General features: G+C 40.7%; 1 protein-coding gene across 1 annotated transcript in view; it reads left to right on the top strand.

The window, feature by feature from the left end:
• Window positions 1–15,841, top strand: part of LOC124177400 (cadherin-87A) — a 164,999-nt gene that overhangs the window by 61,329 nt on the left and 87,829 nt on the right. Inside the window, exon 3 of the mRNA XM_046559730.1 lies at window positions 6,590–6,639. Within this exon, the coding sequence (XP_046415686.1) occupies window positions 6,590–6,639 (50 nt within the window). The remainder of the gene's footprint in view (window positions 1–6,589; window positions 6,640–15,841) is intronic.

Genomic DNA, 15,841 nt, shown 5'->3' with positions numbered 1-15,841 from the left:
CTTATAGCTGGTACCTTGGTGGTTACACGCGTCACGGGGGTGTTATTAATGAAGCATGGAGATGTTCGGGATGTTATACGGTCAGGATTTATGGCCAGCTTGGCCGGCGTCCCGTTTTCTCCAAATGTCAGCCGAGTTCCTCCGACCCCTGCCCCTCGACCCGGTTGTCCGTTGTCACGGCGAAAATGTGCTTGTCAAATTGGACTATCGGCAAACAGACGAAACGCATCAGCGATACGTTAACCACGATTATCCGTTATTCTGCCTGACAAGATCGGTTCGTGTTTGTACGCGAGGCATACTGGGAGAGCCGAGTGCCGGGCGCGAAATTTGTACGAAACCTCTCTTCTGCACTGAATAAAAAACAGAACTGTTCGCGCGTGATATTTTCGTTGCGAAAAACTCGTATATCCCTATCTATATAGCTCCGAAATCGGGGTGCGTGAACGACGACGAAATTACCCAGTCGACAGAAATCTGACCGGTAGGATTCCCTGGATCAGCAAAAATTCTCTGTCCCTCAATAAAATTTCTCTCTCCTCCTCAACCATTTCAGCAGAAGCCGGTTCCGAGGTCATGCGGATTACACGCGACATTCATTCACGTATAGAATATTTTTTTGCGTGCGAAATGCCAATGGTCGGTATTTCAAATTCACTATTTCTCTGCTCGTTGACGGTCTTTTTCACTTATGATAATAATCCCAGTGCCGAGAAGTGTAGGGTACATTCATCGCAAGGTTTGATATCAGTCCAGCATCGCCTTGGGTCGTGTTGCTGTGGGTGAAATACGACCGGGTTGACTCATTCCGGAAGATGCAGACATATATCTATTATCTGGCCTTATCGTTTGGGTCTAAATTGATCACTGGGTCTAACCCTTATCGGTTAATTAATATCCGGTACTTTCTGCTCTGTCCTGTTCTCTCCCCGCGTTCCTGTGTGATCCTGCACAGTGCTCAATTCTCAGAGATGTAGGATACAGGGAAGCAGGGATCGATTTACTGGAACGAGGAGAGTCATCATTGGAATATGAGAAGGGATTATTGCAAACGGCGTATTTTGGGTTCGTCAAATCCATTTAACGAACGGGCATATACCACTATTAATTGGAGATTTATGTGTTTCCGAAAGAAAAGGAACAAAGGACCACTTCCACGGGCGTACAACTCGATCTCGAGATTGTGTTCAGTTGAGGTGAAAATTTTTTTCCGGGTAACGTTTGTTCTCGGTGGGCATTGTCGATTATCCCTGTAACCCAAATGAAGTCAGTGTCCACGGCTTGTAATGAATGCTCCGAGCTGGGTCATTGGGTCGCCATCCTGACAGAGTACTCTCGGAAGCCGAAGCGTATCCTGCTATCCTTCTTTTAAATCTCCAGGATCTACTTTTTTTATTTCTCTCTCTCCCTCTCTCTCTCTCTCTCTCTCTCTCTTCCTATCTCTTTTCCTTTTTTCCTCCCTTTTTTTGTTTTTTGCTTCACTTTACCCTTTCCGCTCTCACTCTATCTCCCTTATCACCTTTTCCATACACTTCCTCCGTCAGATACGCTTTGGCCAGCTGGATGAACCAGTCTTAAAAAGAGATCAAATCAGCGAGTCAGCCGGTTTCGTTGCTGTTTCCAAGAGTAAGCGATTTTTATATCGATAACGAGGTGAGGTCGAACTAGATCAAATCAATACAGAATAAAATTCGTGGGAGACATGGTTAAAAGAATATTTTTCTTACATCAGTCCACAGTCGATGCGATAGATGAAATCTGTATTTAAACCCGTGGAGGTTGGTTTCGCGATGTTGTTTGTATATCCTTATTCACTTCATTGATTTTTGTAATATTAGAAGCAAACTTTAGAATTCGTGGAAGAGTTCTGAACTGGAATTTGTCGTGGACACAAAGTATCTGAAACTCACTTGTGCGAAGATGAGTACACATAGAGTTGAGTATATTTTCACACAAGATGAGGACAGACTAACGCGTGAAGGGTGAAACTATTTCGGTCGTACTCAGGCCCTTAAAGTCACCCTCGGCAGCGGAAAACAGACCATTAATTTTTAGAACGTGAGCTTCGGAGTCTGCACTCATTCCTAAATTACCCTCGAAAAGCTGATAGCCATGACGTATTAATTACAGTTTAAAGCCGACCCCGGTGGACCAAGGCTTGTAGATTTAGTGCTCGGAGATAAGGGGTGACTGAGTCGGCGTTTCAAGCTTTTCCTCCTTCCAACTAGTCCTCACACTCCTCTTCAATCTCTAAAGGGCCTCTGCAAAATCCGAATCGTTTATTCTCCGAGACGAACGGCGCTTATTCGAAAACTCAATGAACCCTCGGAGCTTTAATTACACCCTCAAATGGTCCTTGAATTCGAGATCTGCGGTCAGGGGTGGAGAAGGATGAGCACGAGTATTAAGACACTTCCTTTCGCAACTAAGATCTCGTTCTTCTCTATCTATTTTCCTGAATATTGACGGTAATTCTGTGAAACTCGGTCCTGTTGTCCCTAAGGATAATCCGGAAGCTATTGAATTCAAGTTCAAGTATTCGAAAACCTCTCACTCAATGCCATTCTGCATTCCTTAAAAAATTTCCAATTTTAGTAATTTTGGTCGGTTCTTTCTTGGCGAGTTCAGTGTATTTCATGTCTTGTTAGAATTAGAATGTAAAAATATGATTTACTTTTTCGTTCGCCGTCTAAGGTTTATCTATTTTGGGAATATTTGAGTTTACTTGTAGGCGTGACGTGAACGTTGGAAGGATAGTAATCTAGGGATTTGTGCGTTTAACGATAAGACGATTCAGCAGTGCGTGATTACTATGCTGTTTAGTCTTGTCGGTAGGAAAAAAACTTAATTCGTATAATAAGATGCGAATGAAATCTCTGAAATTTTCGTAATGTTGAACTTCATTTAAAATATTTTACAGGAGCTGATTGCGAGTTGCAAAGCTTTCAAAAGCTTTATTCCCTGGAATTAGGATTCCATAAAAGGAGATCATTAGAATTTGTAAAATTTCGCAAACAGAGGACAAACGATAGAATTAAGATTCGATGATACCTTTATGAGATTTTTCTCTGTGTTTAAAAAAAAAATAAAAAATCCCACGCGTGGTGACAATTTGGGATTTGATACTCCAATATATATTTTATACTTTGTGGTATCACGGGGACGTGCTGAGTTGAGTCGATATTGCCTATTTTTTGCTTTTTCTTTTTATAAACCGATACATCATCGCAGCCAGTCTGTCATAGCTGCGCGGATTGAGATTTGATATTCGTTCGCGGATGAGATTTTCACGATTCGTATAGTCCTATTCAATACCTTTTTGGGCTTTAGGAGATCATACATCGAAACTTCCCAATACTATTGTCGGATTGAGTATCCGAAACGAAAAACAATTTTTCCAGCGATAGTACTAGAAATTCGTGTAACACGAGTTTCACACACCAAAGGCTGAGATTATCTGCTACAAGAATGATCTTGCAGACAAGTTAAAAGGCAAAGCTTGCGCTTCTGTTATGAAAGTACAAGCAGGTGGATTTCTCGGAAGTGGAAAAGTAGTTCTCCGGTCTAAATATATTGCACAATCCATACCTACGCCAGGGCCGTGATTTTTCCAGCTGACTCGGTATAGGCTTAGTTTACATCAATGTCGCTGGAATGAGAGTCGGCTGGAGCAGTTGAATCGCGTAACCATTCATTGTCAAAAAAGAAAAACTATCGAATCGACGAGAGGATCGGTTGATTATTCGTGTAACACGGTAATGTGCCGTTGTTTAGCCAGACGAGGTGCTGGTTCTGCTCCCCTCTGTAACTCAACTCAATAGCGTCACTCGACCTCTCCAAACCGTTTACTGTGAAGTTGAATCCAACTTGAAACGAAGAAGGACCCATTGTTGGTTCAAGATTATGCTTGTTTGGATAAAGCCAGTAACTGAGTCGGATAAACGTAGCGTATCGAGTAAAAGGTGAAGGGAACGAGCTGCTGGTTCAACACATTGTTAGCGTGCAACCGAATTCCCGGTCACTATGCTTACCGCTAACCGCTGACCGCGAGCGTTGACCAAGGACCTTGACGTTTAATTGGAAAGTGCTAATGAATACACAGTTTAGCGCAGGGGCTCTGGGCATGGATAACCTTTTATCGAAATAAGCCTTTTCCAACGTTCGAGCTTGTACGAATTTTACGTCATCGTGGCCGTTATAGTCCATTTCTAATTAACAGTTTACAAAATGCCGACTGGTTAAGCGTTGGATTGAAAATTAACTGCGTAAATGTGCTTGATTCGTATCAGGTTTTCAGCATTCATCGTATCTATATTTTTATAAGTACTCACGTTTACCGGGACCCTGCTACGGTGATGATGTCACGTCAACAGGGCAATATAAAAACGACGTTTTGCTGAAAAAAAGAATCGGGCACTTCAATACTGATTAGAACGTCTAATTAACTCATCTAAAGATCAGTTGTGTTACCGGTTACGCTATAACTCGTGGCTGGGTTTTCGACATGGTACTCCTGTATTATACGCGTCTCGACTTGAAAATTTTCGAGAGCTCAAGTTTTACCTTCAAGCGTGTTCCACCATAATTGGCTTAAAGTATTTCGACAACCAATTGTTGAAAGTTACAATTTTACAATTCTTGGTTCCAAGAACCTGCAGTTGTTATCCCTAGAAACCTTATTATTCGACTGTCGTAGTAACTGTATACCCACCACAACCCATCGTGGACTCTAAGTACGTTTGTGTAATAGGTGTGTGGAGCCAATTAAAAGTTTATTGGATTCATTCGCTACCAATCTATGTATAACCTGTCAGCATAATACTCACTAACATCCGTATAAGAGATGATTTTTCGCAGCCTGCTGCCTTGAAAAAAATCGAACTCGACATCTCATCTTACATCATCGTTGCAAGGGGGAGAGCCAGAAATTAATTACCGGTTGTCGTTATGCTTCTGTGACTTTTATATATACGAATGAGCAGGTTGACATTATGATGTATTATTCCGCAATCTTACGCACACCGATGACGAAAGGTTACCCAAAAGAAGTAAGAACCCAAGGTAACGGAGCTTTTTAACAGCAGGAGTTTCTAATGTTTATAATAATAAAAAAACGTAACTCAAATTATTTCAATATGTGCCGGGAATTAGAAGTCGGGGGAATCGCTACAGAAGGGTAGAGTATTGAGAAAGGAGAAAAGATTAAGAGAAAGTGAACGATGTCAACAGAATCCAAAACTAACATTATTATTCGATTCGTGTTTCTCCGTTATGCGAATGTACAAGATATAGCTTGCGATGCACAAATCTCAGAAAAACATTTTCGAATATTTCTTACCGAATGCCCACGTCGTGAAACGAGACGACGCAGTTTTATTCAACCCTTACAATCAGTATGCAATGGGAAATGGTTCACACAGGTAGTTCTTGGGATTCTTCTAGCAACTTATAATAAACTTACAGAGAAACATTAAATTAGAGCTATGATTCACTACTGCAGAAGTCAGCGTGTCTCACCATTTGCGCATTCAATTAGTTGAGAAGCACCGAAGTTAACTACCACACTTAGTGACGGTGAATAATTCAGGCGCTTCCATCCATTTCCGCAAACATGCTTTTTATACGTAATTGCATTCGCCAATTCATATTTACATATACATATATTCCGAGTTATATAGAGTTGGTCTAATTGGAATACAGAAATTAATCAGCTACCGAATGAATTCTTAGTTGGGTTTACGACGTCGTTATTCCTGCACTACATACGACGATTTGTTATTAAAAGCATGTGTGACTTCTGGAGTTTTCTATTTCTAAGGAATAGAAAAAATTCATTCGGTGCATGACGATTCGCATTGTACCAATTTCATTTCACGAGTTATTTTTGTTACAAATTCCTACATACCTTGTATAAATGAAACCGTGTTATAAAATCATTCGTTTCGTGGACTTGGCTACATCGATGATAGTTAATCGTCTCGCGATAATTTATGCCTTTCAAATGCGTGATCTACACTGATTCAATTCACGTATCTTACGCAGCGTGTATAAATTTTCTCAGATTATCACATTTGTAATTCACGCACGAAATCCAAATCGCTGTAACGGTCGCTCACTTCAGTAGACATTCAAACGATTTAACGGCGTGTAGAAAACGAGCTCAAAGAATTCCGTGCCTTGTGATATTTTGCGATAAACTTGTAACCTTGTTATTGTCGAGATTGAAAAAATTGCTTGTGAGTTGGGAAGCGAACACTGTATTAGGTGCATGATGACAAAAGCCTGTCCGAAACATCCCAATTCTCATGTAACTAACATGTAATTCAATTCACTGATAGTGAATATTCTTGCAGTATAAAATAGAACATTTTCTGTCGTTTGCATTACTGCATGTAGCTGCTGCTTCATCTACGATATCATGTTACATGATACAGTTGCTATACAATTTCTGTAACGTAATTTAAAAGTTGTTCAGAGTACGATTGCGCCGAAACGTCGAATAAAAATCTCCCATGACGTCTTCACACGGATAATGTTAACTATGTTACAGTTTCGAAGTTCGTGTAATCACGCTTTGCTTTGATTTCAGGTTTGCGGTATCAAACGTCCTCGCAGTGTTACTCGTCTCCTCCTTCGCCGGTAAGTTTATACTCAATTAATTCTGATCAAAGTCTTAATCATCTCCGCGGGCATTACACAGTGAAGAAGATTTGCGAGTATACGCGAAGCTGTAAGCTCGCCTGTCAAACGTCAATCGTGCTTTATATAATACTAGCAGACTCGTTACCACGTGAGAAGATAACGCGACGACGCTCTCCTCTCGATCCGGTCAATTCGATAAGGCCCCGCAGCTTTCTCGTGTACGATATTGGACGTAAAATCAATATCCACTATGAAAAACGTCGGAAAATTTGTCAGCCATCCCCCGATCCTAACTTTCATATAGCCACTGGCAGAAAAAGAATGGCAAAAAGCAAGCGCCGAGCAGCAGTGGCACGAGGAGAGCGAAGAGCGAAGAGGGGATGGTTCTTCCTTTATCGGTACCCGTTCGACGCGCCTCAATGAATTCGTTCGGGTTTGATTGACATCTTACCGCAGTGTCAAGTCGCATCGTATAACGACTTGGCTAAAATTCGTCGAGTTGACGCGTGAATATGTGCATAGTCACCAGAACAGGGCGACAATTAACTCTTTTGCGTGTGGTAGAAGTAATTCATTTTATTTACGCTGGAGAAATATGTGTCTGCGTTATTCATGTCAATGAAGCCTGTTCAAAACCATTCTTTGGCATCTCGATTCATTGCGATGCTTTTAACGGCAGTTTGAAGCATTTACTCAATACAACGTATAACCGGCAGCCTGAAATCCAATCTGGAGTGAGTCGGGGGGATAGAATTATAGGGACAAAGTATTCATTAGAGTAAAAAATGTGTGAATAAATCGTCCAGGGGTCTGAAAGCCTTGTGCGAACGGGTCAAAGTTGGAAGATATCAGGGATATAGACGTGTAAGAAGAATTTTTTTCGATAGGTATAACTGTAACCACCCTTCCACCGGGTTAACGGCTGTTATATAAAAGTGTAAGCAAATATAAGAATATTGATAAATCGATACAGACGCATGGGTGCACATATTCGATTCTATGCGAGGCTGAAAAACCTCTGAAATTCGTCCTTCCAGTCCTCCATCATTCTCTCCTCACATCTCGTTAGGTGCGTGAAAACGACCAGGTGCTTTTGGCACGTGAGGAATCATGCCATGCCATGAACCCATGGAAAACCTCATTTTCCTATCTATCCTACGCCTCCGGTATCGGACAAGCTTAGGCAAAATGTCTCCTTCGTCACTGCAGTGTCAGGAGAACGAGGTAACGCTTCATTTGATTACGAAACGCCGTCGCGATGCCTATCGGGTATCATGTAAATTGAGATAGTTAAATTTAGACATTTCCCTGGAGACACGTCCGAATAGTTCATGCTCTTCTAATATATGTTAGAGTTACGTATTGCTTTCTTCATTACGTGCTTCCTAGTTATCCGTCCAATCCATCAATTTCGCAGCCCATTTTTTTAAAAGATAGAATTATATTTTTTGTTTTGGTGAAAAAAAGGGAGAGGTTATTTAAAAAAATTTTAAACTCCAGGCTATCCGTTTTGAAAATGTATTATCGCTTTCACAGTCATGAATAACGAATTGGAACCAACACTCGAGTGCCTATATATACCTATTTAATTATTTATACTCACTGCTTAATACGCAATAATTGCTTTCGGCGTACGGTATAAGGTTATAGGTTATAGGTGTACGAATTTCACAGGTTAATCGAAGCATCCGATACTCATTGATTCGTAAACGTAGAAAACGATCAATTTCAACAATTCGACTTTTTTTTCGGGAATAATTCATTCCATGTCACGAGTACTACACTCCTAATTGCATAAATATTTGCCGACACTTCAAGCTCGCGACGGTTACCATTTACGATGTCTGAATTTACGCAAACCAGTTGCGACCCAAGCAGGCAATACGTAATAAAGTATATGACGATGTATCGAATGGCAAGCAACGTTTTTCATTGGTCTGTATTTAAAGGCTTCTTTTTTACGGCTCAACTGAGAAATTCTTTTTAATGCCATGGGTATGAGAATCTGGTCAAGTTACGACATTTTTATTTTGATCCGTCACAAAAAATACTCGTTGAATATCGACCGATTCGATTATGTTTTGCAGCCACTTCGAGAAGGCAAAATAAGATGTTGCAGCTATTTTCTGTGGAATAACGTTAAAACACTCGGCTAAGGTAGATGGAAGGAAAACTTTGCTGAAAAACACAATTTTATTCGGTAACTCGCCGGTAGAAAATTTTAGGCTGTTTAAGACATCGACGGCAAATTTGAGGTGATCAGATATAAAACGAGCCGGGAAAAAGTTTGCGAACTGGGAGGCTTAATTCTGAATAAAGGTAATGTGCATTTGGAATTTTTCTACAAATCTTGAGTTTTATTCTTTTTTACGTAAAAACTTTTTATTCATTCGCTACGAATTGTTTAGATGAGTCACGTTTTATTTGCTCGTTTAAATTCTTTGAATGATTTATTATTTAGTGTATCTTTGCGATTCCCAAATTTTCCAAGTCTAAATGTATCGCCGGTGAAAGATCATACACAACAACTGTTTCATCTCTGTAGTCGTCAAGTTTCACGAGTTTAAGAAAATTTTCAACCCACCCTGAATTACGCTCACTGATTTTAAAAAAGGGATAAAATGGTGTAGCAACCACAATCATGATTGTCGTTTGGGAAATAAGGAAAAATGTATCGGCATTTTGCCTTTCAATAAAAAAATGTATAAATTTCTCGATTCCACGGCAATGTATATCGATGGAATAAATAATTCAGTAGACGAGAAATATAGTCTGATGTGTCTTGTCGGGGAATGACGATAAAGAAAAGCCACGTCCGGATTTTATATGCAAATATAAACACATTTCCCTGATTGACCGGGAGATCTATGTCAAATAACGAATCCAGCAAAGTCTTGGTCGGTTTTTTTCTTCAGCTTTTGCTGCTCCCGATGTTGCCTGGAATTCTTGATACGCTAAAAATGCTACCATTTCACTGAATTCGACGTATTTTTTTTGTCTTTCTTATTCCTATACATTTGCTCACCTCTTCTAAACCCCAACGCGTTTAATATCGGGGAATAAAATTTCTTTAAGTCACTTCCGCTTTATCCATAAATCATGAATACGTATCAATATAGAAGGGAAAATTTTTAAATCTTAAATCTCAGTATTGGCATTGAGCTTATTAAAATTGTCATGTGCAGATGCATACAATCCCTGAAGAAATGTTCTTCGTTATGTAATGAATTTTCTTTCATGGATCATAAGTCAAAGATATAAAGAAAGGGAAATAAATAAACAATTACGGGAAATGGGTGTTGACGATCATAGAGGAAATTATGCATGTATTTGGGGTCAGTTTGGTTTAACAATAAACGGTAATTTGATAGTACAAATTCCCTAATTTCTAGTCCCTGCACGTCGCAACCCAACAAACGTGGTTTGATCGTTTAAAATAACTATAAGTGGACAGCACAGGTGTATAAGTTAAAAGATATATGAGACAATAGTCGAGTAAGAATTAAACCAATAGTAACAATAACATAAAAACGGACGGTAAAAGTGTGTGTAGATAAAATCGAGCGGAACAATTATTCGAAGTATGTGAAGGGCGAGTGTTTGATGTGTCGTATTTATAATTTTAGGATGGTGTGACTTTCTTTCTTGTTTTAGTTCGTCGTTAATTATTGAATTCGTTACCTGATCAGGATTTGAACTAATTTCACACTTTATAATTTCCTGACACCTCAATACGCAACTCTTTCCTTCTAAAGTCGTAGGCCTACTAATTTGCCGATCGGCTGATCCGCTGATCCGCTGATCCATCCGACCTTCGGTTCTTACTTTCGTCGATCTAAATATATACATCGTCACAGTTATGAAGCTAATTTTGATATAGTAGAGTATAAGGTGAGACGACAAAAAAGCTTTTATCAAACTAGATGTTAACTTGAAAATTACTTAACTAGGAGGCTGGGAATACGTGTTCGAAAAATTACAGCCAAAACGGGTGGAATAACATTAAATTCAAGAAACTAAATTATAGCTTACAAAGTGGTGAACAAAAATAAACCACCGCACAGAGTATTTTAACGAAAGAAAGTTCACAAACCATCAAACTGCCAGATTGAAAAATACACCGCTCTGAGCACACAACTGGCTGTACATAATAAAAAAGCGACAGACAGCAGTTTCGTTCCAGTGTGAAACAAACGTTGAGCCCTCCTCTTCCATCTCGCAAACTCTTGGGAGTGATTTGTCAAATACGTATATATATACATATATATGTATACACAAACGTATATAATATACAAAAAGAGGTGCAGATGGGGTTTCTGCGGGATTTTTATATCTTCTTATTTTCTGTCACGTTTAAAGCCTGTCCCATTCACTTGACAAAGTAGGTACACATTTAAAAAGAGTGAAAAACAAAACTGCGATCATTGTTATTTTTTTTCATCACATAATAGTCAGATTTTTGGGTGAGCAAGTGAATGTTTACTTTTAATATTTTCTAACAATAATTTGAAGTTAAAAAAATTTACTTTTTATTCTGAACATTATACATACTTTATATAAAAGATACCCTCGTCACTTAAGACTACATCAACCGTGTAGCGGCCTGTTCTAGGTACATTTTTTCAATTTTTTAGGTAAAGTTTTACATTACATTACATCAGGACGAGAAGATTTTTGTAACGAAATTCATAACATGGTTTTACTTTAATACATCTTATATACAAATTAGTATCTAATTAGTTTGAGTCTACTTCGTTGTTTTCATCAGTAAAGCGAGGTAGAAGTTTCAAGTAGGTTTAATGCACGATAAGTTACATGTCATTTATATACATACGTGCAGTGTACATGCACACAGTACACACTTCACTTGTGTTATGCTCGTCGAAACACAACTTGTTACTGCCGCTGTTGCAGTTCCACTATCTAGAATAAAAAGACAATTTTCTTTCACCCCATCAATACTCCCTCGTTAGACTGAAGGTATTGAAGCTAAGCTGTTTCCACCACCTTCCACCCCATTCTCAAATCTAATGGGTACACAGTCGTGTTATAACGAGGTTAAAATATGAATACCTTTACACAAGTGGATTTCTTCCGGAATTCTCAACAGTTTTGTTTATCTAACCTCGCTAGTTTGACTTTTGAAACGGGGCAAATCCAGCCGGGGATCCGTCAGGTTAATTTCGGTTAGGCGAAAGTCACTTCTACCTTTCGCGTGTTCACGCAAAGTTTGAATTACCATCGGCACTACACTATGACGTGACCAGAACACGTCGTGGCCAAAGTACCGAAGGGACTGAAGAGAAAGAAGTCTTCCCGAAAGTAGCAGCTCTATACAAAAGTTTCCGTCGCAGCACGTGCAGGATACGAGTGGTGAGTTCGGACAGAGTCGAGAGCGATGCTCTGATAACGAGCAGTTACTGCGACAATATAAAAGGATTCGTGAAAACATTCTGTCTCTCTCTCTCTCTCTCTCTCTCTCTTTTCCTTCGTTTGTATAGCGGAAGTTGGTCAACTAAAACTGACCTGGTGTCAGTAGAAAATCGAAGTTCTTACTTTTCATGCAGAAGGAACAACGTTCCCGTAAATACATTCCAAAGACTGTCGTTCGTACGCGGACTTCTGGAATGCATTCCATTCCATTTGTATTCAGAGGTTTTCATTATCCGCTGCAAGTCTGTAAGTCAGCCTGTCAGTCCGCCTCGCGGTTCGGAAAATGCTAGGCATTCCGGGTATTGCATGGGAAAGGTCAGAGGTCCCTTTTACTTTTCGGGGAAGTCCTTGGCGAAAACTATTTTAGAACAGCGTCCACAAGGAGCTTTACACCCTCCTTCACATTTTGGCTCAGGGTCCCTCCCTCCTCACGTACTCCCATTGTCCTCCATTCGCCGTTCCTGAAGCATACCGTCTCCTTATTTTCATTCGTATCTCGCGCTCGCGTCACAGACCGTAGTTCTTCGCGACCGTAGGAACATCTCCTTTCACCCCATCGCCGGGCTATTCATGCGTCGAATTCTCGCGCGAGCCCCTATATAAGTATATATATATGTGTGGGTGTATATATGACTATCGGTTTTCTTTTTTCTGCCTTTTTAACCTTCTTTTCGGGAACGACGAAGCGCCCTGAACCAGTTCTATCTGTGTGCCACCTCAATATAACTGTTCACATATATCGCGAACCGGAAACGCTTCGGGCAGACGATACTTGAACGACTTTATGCCATGGATGTGGTGGATGTGTGTACGTATTCTGGGGAGAAAACATTTCGAAATCCTTTTTGCGCTTTCGGGAACAAATATTTGTCTGCAAACTATCACGCTGCGGACCATTTTTCTAGGTTTTCGTGAATAAAGCAGCGTGTAGGAGAATACAGAGAGGGAGGGAGACTTGGGGAGAGATTTTCTACCCGCTCGCGATGCATTTCGAAGAAATGAAGTAAAAAGGAATAAAGGTGGAAGCCATGCTCAACCTTAATGCAGAAAGTCGTCTGTGCCGAACGAGAGGAGGCCATGCACAGGTTACGTTTCGCGACTTGCGAAATGAAGTTTGGAAAAGTTGCTTCTCTTGGAGGGGCGAGAGAAGAGAAATGGTGGGGGTCTTGCGAACTTCGTTCCCCTTTGTCTTCGGATTTGCTTTGCGCTTTTTGACGGCCTCCCGAAACTTAACACCGGATCGTGGGAGTGTACGGATTCCCCAACAATATACCTTTTATACTCCGTTTAGAGTTTGATGCCGTATTGAAGTGGTACATAATAATACACCTATATACTGTTACGAAGAATCAGCAATGATAATTCGAATGATAAAAAAGTTTGTGTATCATTCTTTAGATACTCTGCGATTGTTCTTTCTTTCTAGGTATTCGTTTCATGCCGAAGTATACGGTTTGGCGTTTCACTTGACCGTTAAAAGCGAGGTTTTATGTATCTCAAAGAGATGTTCCTGCTCGCTACTTTAGGGCCGCTATAAATTGGATAGAATAATCGGCTGCAAGGGTACATTTTACCGATAATATAACGAGGTAGGGTCGCACTGTTTATGAAAACTGATAAATTATGCCCGCCAAAAAAAAAAAAAAAGAAACAAAAAGACAAGCGAAAATCTTACGACGAATAGACGCGTCCGGATTAGATTTGTAGGAGGACACGTCCCTCACCTTGTGTATACCGTGACGTCTGTCGGCTCCATTGGCAATCACTTCCGCTATCGAGATACTTTCGAAGAACTGCCTCCCTGAAGTCAGCCTTCCGTAAAAGAAGGTCGAGTTATTTGTCAAGACAGAAGAGCGACTGAGAAAGATGGAGGGGAAAAAAAAAATACGAGAGACACATCTTCATTGAATAATACATCAAATTCGATAGCCAAGTCATACATAATTCTGGAAGTTACCGACTACCATATCTTTGTCCCTTCGCTGCTACAAGTGACACTCGATAAGTCACTCGCAGGGTATCGGAAGACGATAGATAAATGAACGGGAAATAACGGTCTGAATCCTTTCGGCTGACTGTGTAATCCTCGACTTTTTCGACGTATTCTTTATCGGCCACCCCGATGCCAGACTTGTATACGATTAGTGAAAGTATTTACTCGATTGTGTCGGACTGGTATGAACAAAGGTACGTATACCTAGCCTCGTCGCGAAGACGGCGTTGCTCACTCGTATTTATCCAGTGCATTCGATATCTGTTACTTTCTTTTTTAAATGCCTTCTTCGCCTCCTGATCGATTCTTGGATTTCTTATACCATCGAGGAGGGAGTGCAAAGGACCGTTTTTTCACGCGACCGGGAGGGCTGACGAAGGGAAGATTGTTTTTACCGTGAGGACTAGGGCTGATGACGCGCGGGCTTGCAGAACTCCCTTTCCCTACGGACGGACGGACAAGCTGATTTATCAAATCCGCTTTCCGGCTTTGTTCCCGTCGCTTCGCTTATAAGGATTCGGCGAAATCATGCGGACGTAACAACAAGACCAGTGCCTGACAGACGACCGGGTTGAAAAGATTAAGGGTCTTTTTCCAGGATGAAGCGTTTCACCAATCAATCTACCGTCAAGCTCCAGAGGGTTCTGGATAAAGTAATTAATATTTTCTAATTACTCGGCATCGTCAGTCACTGGCGACACGCTCATCACAAACGATAACCATCTTCGTTTATAAATGTGATTAAACAAAATTTCCAGCCCTCCTGTAAATCGCAATTTTTTTATGTATGTGAGTGATCGTTTGATGCTGAGAATTTCTATGATTTAAAATGCATTGCGGCTTTCACGTAACCACAAATCATGTAATGTAACTGAGATCACGCAAAAGCTTTTCGTATTCAAAGTAGAATTAATTGATGGACAACGTTTCTACAAGGTACAACGTGCAGGCGTCGGTATGCGTGTGGAGGCGTTGAGGTGATTGATCGAATAATTGATGTCAGAAGTTTGAGTAACAGTAACAACAGAGATAATAAATGATTCATTCAATAAAAAGCAAAGTTAAAGTGTTAGGCGATCAAATATAGTAAGGGGGCAGAAGGCAGAGGTGAAACTAGCTAGCTGTGCATATTACGAAGGCACGGCATAAAAAACTGGTGATAATTATGCTAAAAAAGTGCAGACTCGCCCCCGAGTCGAGGCTAAGGATCGCGTCGTGTCACAAATATGAGATATGTGGAAATTCCAGGCGCGGTCGAACTCTTGACGTTACTTTGACTTACCGATACACAGTAAAGGTATGTTATTGTACAGAAAAAGGAAATCATACATCATACATCGTATCATACATCACACATCATACATAGTATTAAAGTTCGAAACCAAAGTTCGGATGTTCAGAAAGTGACGTCACCCAAATTTTTTTTTTTCTTGACGTCATCGATCTATAGTAACCGTCACGACCAAAATCAGCCGAATTCCTCAGTCTGGAAACAACCGCGCAGTAGAGCGGACGGATGAGAATCGCGCGCCGCAAATTTCGAGTACCGGGTTTTCTACCTCCTGGATCCTGCGCTCCAGGTCCGCTACCTGGTGAAACTCGACTTCAGGAACGAGCGCTCCGTAGTTTTCGCGCTCCAGGTACGCTACCTGGTGAAACCTGACTTCCAGGACAAGCGCTCCGTTATTCAGGCTGTCCAGGTCCTCGACCTGGTGCCTTTCGATCTTCAGGACTAATTTTCCATAAAGTTGGCTGTCCAGGTCCTCCACCTGG

Source organism: Neodiprion fabricii, chromosome 3, assembly GCF_021155785.1.
Source record: "Neodiprion fabricii isolate iyNeoFabr1 chromosome 3, iyNeoFabr1.1, whole genome shotgun sequence".
Taxonomy (NCBI): domain Eukaryota; kingdom Metazoa; phylum Arthropoda; class Insecta; order Hymenoptera; family Diprionidae; genus Neodiprion; species Neodiprion fabricii.
This window is presented reverse-complemented; position numbering and strand designations above follow the sequence as displayed.